This window comes from Olea europaea, chromosome 8, assembly GCF_002742605.1.
Source record: "Olea europaea var. sylvestris chromosome 8, O_europaea_v1, whole genome shotgun sequence".
Lineage (NCBI taxonomy): Eukaryota > Viridiplantae > Streptophyta > Magnoliopsida > Lamiales > Oleaceae > Olea > Olea europaea.
The window spans coordinates 4,255,970-4,265,416 of NC_036244.1; the positions used below are offsets into that span (position 1 = coordinate 4,255,970).

Genomic DNA, 9,447 nt, shown 5'->3' on the forward strand with positions numbered 1-9,447 from the left:
CAAACTGTCCGCCCACTCTACAAATGCGGCTGATTGACGCATATGAGCAGACGCTTCATACCATCAGATGTATACACGCGTTCCATATCCAACGGTTCATACCACCTATAAATACCCAAGGTTTGGCAAGAGGCAAAGGTAATGAAACTCTTAATACATAGCACTCCATAGCAAGTTTATATATTTTCTCCTCCCCCTTTATTATTGATTTGCATAGCCCCTGGGTATTGTTCCGATCATCCAAACCCGACTTGACCGTCGGAGTGTATACGGCCGCCACCACCCCCATTGGTTCCGGCCGTGTGCGCCTGACTATTCGCTGATTGTGTGCAGGGAGGAATACGTGGAGTAGCTTTCAGTTGGCCACGTGGGAGGACTAATTTCCGGGGTCAACAACGAGCATCACGGACTCTTCAGCTTGCTATTTTTTTAAGACCTCAGCATCGGCCCTAGCTTCTTGGCCCCTTCCTTGACCTAGGAGGTCTTATTAGAAAACTCCCTATTTTTTCTATTGAATGTTTTTATAGAGTACTTCGGCCTCGATCCCAAATGCCCACCATGTTTGGCTCACCATTGTAGCAAAAATGTCAGCCGAATCAGTAGAATCGACGAAGGTCCTCCATCTATGCATCCAATGCTTATGGAACGTGGCGATAGCCATTTGGACCTCTAGAGGAAGCATGGATAGAGCCTTTGGAGCTAATTCATCATTCCTCTTCGACAATTAGAGCTTTGTCTGGAGAAGTACAACATCTGAAGTAGTAGAGGTGTCGCTCGACACCTCCCCTTCTTTAAAGACTCCTACCTTGGAGACTCCATTGAAGATGGGAGCCCAACAAGAGGAACCAACCATTGCAGGAAAAGGGTCATCCCAATCAAATAAAAGTTTCAAACAAAGTCTACACATTATATAAATATCCATACTTGGATTTAGGGGACTATTTTACGCCTCGCCACTGAGGCTTTATTTCAAGTATATGTGACAACTACGTGGAGGCATGAAAAAGTCAAAGGTTGACCAAAGTCAAACGGTTGGAGCTTACTAGATTGTCGAAGTCCTTTACAGCCAAAGCCCTCTATCCTAAAATCCCAACTTCTAAAGGGCAAAACGATTCCCAAGTAGAAAATATTATTTGGCATATGATTGACGTGACCACTTGCTGCTCAATTAAGTCAAAACTATCAGCCTAATTAATTATGTACACTGACACACTCCAAAGGGTTGCTCCTCTTTCCTCACACACTCAATTGCACCATATAGCAAGTGGGGGATGGGATAGTTATGATAGGACGTCCCAGTTGGTCAGATGTAGTTATGTTTGCTTCATATAACGATCGAGATCAATGATGTACCACTATAAATTTTAGCCATTGTAACTCTTTGAATCTAAAGCAACTCTTTACACTTAAAGTAGAGTTGTTTTCTCTTGCTTACATTCCTGCTTGCTCAAGTCTAGATGATATGGAGTTGTTCGTGATTAATCTTTAATATGCAATCACCCATAAGCTCACGGTCGATGTCTGAACATTTTTGTCTCACATCTTTGAGCATCTCCCAAGTTCACGCATGTTTACTTCCTCTAATTCAATCTCTAGTTAAAACGTGTTGGAATTTGCTCACTTGGACATGAGTAGACCTGGTATGTGTTGTCCACATTACCCTTACGGAAAACGTGATCAACAGATTCTATGAAAGTTAATTTTTTAGAGAATGTGTAATTTAAAAGTAAGAAAAATTAGGTATTTACGTACAAAATTATTTTATTGAAAGAATGTGTGGTTAAAAATTAGTTTGAGAAAAAATAAATTTTAGAAAATCTATATAAAAAATGGGCTTTATTCGTATTGTTAAAATGAAGAAGACGAGTGGCAAGACCAATGCTACATTATAGGAAAGTGCACAAATACTTAAGTTGCGTTTGGTTTGCTATTTTCAATTTTTAATTTTGCAAAACATTGAAAATATGATTGATCTGGTACTTCCGAAAATATACTTTTGAAAACGAGTATAAACTTATAGCATAAAATTCAAAATGTATTTTTGAATTTTTAAGTGTTTTCGGTAAAAATTCTTCATACAATCAAAACATAGAAAACAAGTATTTAAATAAAATTTTCTTTGAATAAATTTTAAAAATCAAATTTTAAAAAAAAAATAAAAATATCAAACTCTAGCAAATAAAATTTTAAAATTAGAAAAAATAAAATTCATGAAAAATAAATTCAAAAAATTGATAAAAAAATTTTAAAAAATTGAAAAAATAATATCTAAAATTCTAAATTCTAAAAAATTATATAAAAAAATATATTTCAAGCTCTTAATAGGTACTTACATAAAAAGTTAAAAAAATATATATTTAAATGAATACACATCAAAAAATTCTCAGTCTACGTCGGAAAATTTCATTTTTTTATTTCATATATTTTGAACTTATTTATTATTTATTGTTTATTTTACTTTTATAGCGAGAAAAAAGCACTATAAGCTTCACCAATTTTAAAATGCATATATTACTTGATAATATTATAACATGAAATTGTTCATTTTTTACTAAATAATCAAATTTTACGGAATAAAATATCATAAAAATTAATTTTTCAAAATTTCAAACCAAATATGTTTTTTAGCTTTCTATTTTAAGAAATAAATTTTTCAAGACGACGAAGAAAACATGTTTTTAACAATTTTAAAATAGACCTGTAAAATAGAAAATTAAAAAACAAACCAAATGGACCCTTAATATTTCTTGTTCATATAATACAAACATAACATCCCTGACCTTTTACTTTACACTTCTATACAGCATTGACATATTTGTTAGATTCAAGTTCATGTAAAATCATGCTACTAATTTCGATAGAATTTTTATTCTATCTTAAACGAGATCTTCTATAGTTTTGCATGTAAAGATCAATTTGTGCTTCAACTTAACAACTTGGCAGGTTCGAAAATTTTGAGAGAAATTGAAGTTGCTTCACCAGTGGAATCAAGGTCTCCATTAGTTTCTCGCAAGGATGATTGTGAATGCCTTCATATGTTGTCACAACAATGCCAGTATCTTTCGCCAGTCTCTGAATCTGTTTCTTGACATTGCACGTATGGTGCGTGCAACGATAGTAGCTCCTTAGTGACACGATAAAATAAAGTTTATTAGTATATCTTTTAATATCAATTAAGATAATTAATTGTGGTAGCAAAGTAATAAAAAATATTTGATTCTCCTATTTTTCTGAGTGCCAAATTCAATCGAAATAGATCATGAAGTGGTTCTTAATTAATAATTAGGAATGTACTAATTGTGGTGTCTTTTTTTGAAGTTCTTACAATTAATATTACCCATATTTTTATTTCTTTTTGTTTCAAGCCAAAATGTTAATTTTTTTGAAAAAAATGTTTCTTTTTTATTTCTATACATTTTTTGAGCATAATGAAAAATATTTTCCTTTTATAAGTTGACATGTATGTAAATACTTGTAACCTATGTTTTCCCATACCATACTAATATCATCTTTTTACGACTACTAGGGATTTCACACAAAAAAATAATAAATAAATAAAATAATAATAATAATAATAATAAAATAAATTAAACTTAAAATATCCCTACCTTTATTTATTAGAAACTATTTTATTGAGATTACATATAAAGTAAATCAATTTATTGAAAAAATTGAAAATTTATATGTTGCTTTTCTTCCATAATAGTAGTCCCTTCATATGTGTTTCAAGATTCAAGGGGAATTTTTTGAAAAATTCTCAAGAAAAATCGACTCAAAATGCAGTAAAATTAATCTTAAGAGACTTCCAATTTTAAATCCATTTTCTATGGATGCTACTTAAAAATAATTTCTATCCTTCAAAGATTAATTGACACAAGAACTTTCTACGCTTTCAACTAAGGTCGAATATAAAGTCTGGAACATGAAAAGAAAAATCCAAATAATAATATTTTTTGTTACAATTTTTCTCCGCCTTGGTCGAGAAAGAACCTATTTCTTTTACCCTAGTTGAAAAAAGATGTTTTCACTTTTAATTATTTTCACTCGACTAGGTTAATATATCCCATTTTAACAACAATCCTATATCCTGAATTCATAAATAGTCTTAGGATTATAAAGTTGAACTAGAATCTTTCAAAATGTTTATGTCTGTTAATCTTTCTTTATACAAATTTACAATAAATATCTAAGCTTTATATAAGATTGAGTGCGCAAATTATTTTTGTTGTTCGACCATGTTTGCAAATATTATAGATGAACTAATTTTTTTTTTTCCTTTTTTAGTTTTTCTTTTGTTGATGAATTTTTCTAAAATGCTAATAATAATAAAGATAAAAGTTGCTCTGAAGATGAACTTTTACCTGGGATGAGAACTATTCTTCACAGCTTTCTGCCCGTATTTTCGCCATTTATATCCATCATCAAGAATGTCCTCTGAACTTCTGGTATGAAAAGCAACTCTTGGAGGAATATGTTTCTTCTTTCTTCCAGATTTCGCTTTATTTTTGTTTACATTCTCCCCTTCATTTGTGTTCCTGGACGTAGTCGATAAACTTGGAAAAACCGGGTTTTGGCCCCCATTAACCATGGAACTAGACAGCATGTTGGACAAATCAAAATCTGAGGCATACTGCAAGTTGTTCATGGGTTGGTCTAAAAGGGATGGCGAATTCAACGAGGCCAAAGGAAAAGAAGGCTCGAAAAGATAAGGGAAATTTTCGCCTTCCATGCATAAGGTTGACAAAGATTCTATTTAGATTTGGAGAGGAAAAATCTTTGTTGGATTTTAGATTGATGATGAAAGATTTATGGAGAGAGTTAGGTGGGCAAACAATTTATAGACTTGATGGACAAATGGATAAAGGGAGAACTTCCTTTTGAAATTAGGGAATGAGGCCTTAATTAACTTGTACCCTTGAGAAATTAAGCCAACCACAATTCACCTACTTTGATCTGTTCAACTCCCTTAAGGTTCAAAGTATAATGTTATTACAATTTACAAACTATATAAATATGTAGAGAGAGAAAGGATGAGTAGAATATAAAATTGTCCCAAATGTGGTAAAAAAAGTACATAGTACAAAAAATTGTTAGACAACTACCCTAGGTTTAGGATTTTCTTGAGGTACAAACCAATTGAGTGCAGTTAAGGTTGTTTGGAAAATGATAGAGAGAATACTCTTTATGGGCATAACCATATGGAAGACTTCTAAGTTTTTAAGCCTCATAGTTGCATTATAATTTTTTATGCCAAAACTTCACACACACACCCAATTTTCATCACATTTGAAAATTTGAATGACGTCGCTTGCCTATCTTTTGAGTAAAATTAGATACACAATTTTTCTTATTTCAGTTTTATCACCAAAAGAAAGCATATAATAGTTAAATTGTATGCTCCATGTTAAAATTGACACAAGTAGGATTTTTTTTTTCTATATATGTTTACCATGAAATTAGTTAATAAATTGGATTTGTGATAGGTTTCTATTAAAATTAGTTGAATTTATGATCATTTTTCGTGAATTTGTTATATTTTTCTTTTTCCTTTTTCATCACACTTTTTTCTTTTTTTCGACAAACCAACATGAAACATGAGATGCGATATATATAAATTAACGTTTGTGCGTGTAAAAGTATATGAATATATAATAGGAAGCAGTGTTTACTCACCTTTAGTAGATAAACAATAAACTTTTGACTTATTAAGTTTCTCAAACAATTTTAATTGCGCAAATTTCATTTTGTTTGAAAATTATTAATCTGGACATTTTCACTCTACAGATTCCACATACATATATCAAAGTATTAAGTCAGAGTTTGAGTTTTGTTCAAATGAAATTGTTCTTCGAGTTAATTAGAAATATACCAACTTGTTACTAGATATGAAAAATACTATATAAATATCTCTTCAATGATTAAGCAAAATTTCGTCTCAGAAACTCAGATTGAATGGTTTACATGTATTTTCCAGGTATTGAAGGATTAAATATGAAAACTTTGATACCATATGAGAGAATTTTGAGACGTTGGTGATGTAAGTTAACGTTAAGTTTTTGTTAATGGTTTATTAATTAAGACCTTGAGATAAGCGAGAAAGAGTCCACTGTTAAGAATTTAAAATTTTCAGCTGTTACAATAAAAAAATGCATGGAGTCAATAATCTCCCAAATTTTCAAAAAAAGTTAGTAATATTCAGTTTTTAAAAGACTAAGTAAGTAGTACGTAGTCTTAGTTTTCTCTTGTTCTTACTGATATTATCCATTGTCTGATGTTTATTGTCGTTCTTGTTGCTATGTTCCATTTGATGGAAACAAAGTAGTCCATGTCATAGCGTCTTGCTTTTTAATTTTCTAGTTAGTTCATGGATTTATTGCATATCTCGAATTTTCTGGCCAATTGTTCATGGCGATATGCTCCAATGGAATGTATATTGGCCCTCAAAAAAGTATGACAAATGATCTAATAAGTATCGGTGTTCATCTTACGTTAAACAGTAATGACATAACAAATCAATTAGTTGAATTATTGTTACATGACATGAGTTTCCTATTGAAGGGAGGTTACAAGGGAACCACATGCAACTCAATGGTTGTTGTTACGGTTAAGGTTGTTATTGTGGGAATGGAAGATCCATCCTAAAAGGTTAATCCCAGGGGAGTAGGGAGAGGGGCAGGGGTGGGCTTCCTTGCCCCCCAAGCCCATTTACTTTTTAGAGGGGAAAAAAAATCAATGTAGCCAGTCCAGTGGGAAATAAATTGTCCCTCTGGCTCCGCCCCTTGACCATCTTTTCCAAGCCCATCATTTATCCCATATGTAGCTTACCTAAGATTATTTTCGCACTTTTCCAACCATTATCCATATTATTTTCTAACTACGTAGTTGGAAAAATCTCGTAAAGTCATCCATTGTTGGCTTTTGGCAGCAAAACCCCAACATATAGTTACACTAGAGAGGTGCATCCACTCCTCAATCCATACTCACCCTGCCAAGTTGTGTTGCAATGATTGTTACTCAACACTATTCTTGCACCATATCTATATATATGCTAAGACAGTGCTATTGTTGGTGGGCCTAATTCAAAATGAGGTAGAACTTATTGAATTTAGTCAGAGTGTTCACATTTAGATCCCACGCCAGTCATGGGTACATCTTTTGAGGGATCGGTGGTTGCTTTTCTTGGCATAAACAAAGAAGGCTATTCACAGATGGTGTGTTCATGTACAACCTCTTGTTTGTTTGGTATTAAATACTGTACTAAAGAAAAGAATCTAAAATCTTATTCACGTTTGTTCACTTGTTAATGCTAATGTTTGGTTTATCATCGGTAAATAGTATTGCTTCCTTAGAATTCCAACATTTATGCATTAATAAAGATATGAAGGAGTAAAAAAACATCCAGAAACTGAAATTACATTATCATGCATCATTAAAATTAACCAGCCCTTTTGCAGGTTATACAGAGGTGCTAATTTTGGTTAAGAATCTTCTAATATTAGCTACAAGAACTCAAAGGAAATTGTTGTGCTGAGCTATGGGAGCTGATAGGCAATGTATCTGAATTAAATCCATCAAACTCTTCTAACCAGGAGAAGAAATCATCACTGAATATCAACTCATCATCTTCTTTTCCCTCTTGATTGCATTTTGCCTGGAGAAAATCTTCTTCTATTGATGAAGGCAAAAGGGCTTCTGTTTCTGTAGACAGAAATGGAGCAGAAAGTTTTGAACAAGAAATGGAATCTTCAGTTCTTTCCAGCTTGATATTGATTCTATTTGGGCTTCTGGATGCTGGAAATTTCTGACGGATTGTACCGGCTAAAGAATTTCTTCGAGTTGGCTGGCTGTGGTTATGCTCTGCAGTGTAGGTTATATTAAACATTCCGGGATCTGTACAGCTTTGCTCAACTTGTTTTCTTGCTATACATTCTTTTGAGCTGCTACATCTGTAGTAGCTTCTGTTTATCACATAGAAAAAGTTCTTGAGTAAATTATGGATTTTGTATGCATGCCTATAAGTGAGCTAGATTTTGTTCTAGTGATTCCATAGTTATAATACAAAAAATAAGCAAAATTTACACATATTTATATAGTTTATCTGTGAGAGTTTCACCTCCACTTGCTGCTACAAGTTTTCACTATGATGAAGAATATTCAATTTCACGCTTTTCTGTGTCTCAAGAAAAATAGGTGCTATAAATTTTTTGTATAATACAAATATTAGGTTGATTCGTGGTCAAGAGGAAAACCGAACATCATGAATAGTCTTCACTCAATCTCTATGTAATGAATCCAAGTAAGTTCTACCCATGAACATTTATTCTATAGGTATATCTAGGAGATCTCTCACTGTATATACATATAAAAGTGTTCTACGGCATGATATGGTCGCCTCTGCTTGATATGTTCATTCAGTATCAATTTTTGTGTGTGTGTGTGTGAGAGAGAGAGAGAGAGATGAACCTTGGATAGGGAGAACCCTTAATAGGTTTTTGGCCATATTTGCGCCAAGCCCAGACATCGGAAGAAATACCCTCAACAGAAACTTGAACAACTCTTCTTTTATGCTCATTCTTCCTGTGAATAAATTATGAATCTTTCATTATCAAATCTCAAAATCAAAAATCAAAAATCAAAATCAAAATCAAAACTACTTGAACTTAGATTCAGATAAACTATCCAGGAAGTAAAAATTTATATAACAAACCTTCTCTTGTATCTTGGTTTATGAGCAGTAGCCCTAGTAGTAGAATCACTAGTCTCTGAAGGAAAACATTGAGCCTTCTTTTCTTGAATTACAGTACTTCCTGGAGGACTTTCTTCTTCAAATTGAAGAACAGTTTGTGCAGGACCAGAATTTGCCACGGTCGGACAAAATGACTTGTAAAGCTCTTCTAGTTCATCACCTTCGAAAATTTTAGGAAAATCGTAAACGAACTCATAATCAAATTGCTGAAGGCTCGAGAACCCAAGAAAGGATTTCTGATCAATGTCTGTATTGGAAATATTGCTAAAATCACCACTAGAACCTGTAACTATATCCTGAAAACCCCAATCCTCCATCCCACAAAACCCCTTCACAAACAAGAAAATTTCTTGAATAGGCAAATACAAGAAGAAGAAAATTTAAGCAGGCGCTGACTTTCTTGATTCTAAAGTATTTGATAACCCAATGGGAAAAATGAAAATGGAAGCTGGTTTATATATACAAAGGGACCTATACAATCACTACAAAAAGTAGTTTTTTGCATTTTTACATTGGATAGGTTTGACTTTTGATGATGTCAAAGGTGAAATGGCTGCTGATAAGGAACACGCTTTCACCGATTACTTGCTTTTTAGTTCATATTGTTGACTAGATTTTGAAGACCAAGAATAAATTAAAATATATGATTAGACTGAGATTTCAGATTATTTTATTGTATTATCAGTTTTTGGCTATGTCAT

At 32.6% G+C, this 9,447-nt stretch overlaps 2 protein-coding genes across 2 annotated transcripts; both read right to left on the reverse strand.

The window, feature by feature from the left end:
* Positions 1–2,706: 2,706 nt before the first annotated feature.
* On the reverse strand, positions 2,707–4,834 carry LOC111398565 (probable WRKY transcription factor 43). Its single transcript, XM_023025526.1, has 2 exons — positions 4,362–4,834; positions 2,707–3,124 (listed from the first exon to the last, which is right to left on the reverse strand). Exons 1-2 carry the CDS (start codon positions 4,727–4,729, stop codon positions 2,929–2,931), a joined length of 564 nt encoding a protein of 187 aa, XP_022881294.1. The 5' UTR covers positions 4,730–4,834; the 3' UTR covers positions 2,707–2,928.
* A 2,569-nt stretch (positions 4,835–7,403) lies between these two features.
* On the reverse strand, positions 7,404–9,182 carry LOC111398564 (WRKY transcription factor 22-like). Its single transcript, XM_023025525.1, has 3 exons — positions 8,708–9,182; positions 8,464–8,577; positions 7,404–7,958 (listed from the first exon to the last, which is right to left on the reverse strand). Exons 1-3 carry the CDS (start codon positions 9,061–9,063, stop codon positions 7,496–7,498), a joined length of 933 nt encoding a protein of 310 aa, XP_022881293.1. The 5' UTR covers positions 9,064–9,182; the 3' UTR covers positions 7,404–7,495.
* Between the last annotated feature and the right edge of the window lie 265 nt (positions 9,183–9,447).

Coding starts and splice junctions, on each gene's coding strand:
- LOC111398565 (XM_023025526.1), bottom strand. CDS start 4,729: ATGGAAGGCGAAAATTTCCCTTATCTTTTCGAGCCTTCTTTTCCTTTG. Junction 3,125..4,361: donor AAGAATAGTTCTCATCCCAG/GTAAAAGTTCAT, acceptor CGTGTCACTAAG/GAGCTACTATCGTTGCACGC.
- LOC111398564 (XM_023025525.1), bottom strand. CDS start 9,063: ATGGAGGATTGGGGTTTTCAGGATATAGTTACAGGTTCTAGTGGTGAT. Junction 8,578..8,707: donor AAACCAAGATACAAGAGAAG/GTTTGTTATATA, acceptor ATTTATTCACAG/GAAGAATGAGCATAAAAGAA. Junction 7,959..8,463: donor AAGGGTTCTCCCTATCCAAG/GTTCATCTCTCT, acceptor TGTGATAAACAG/AAGCTACTACAGATGTAGCA.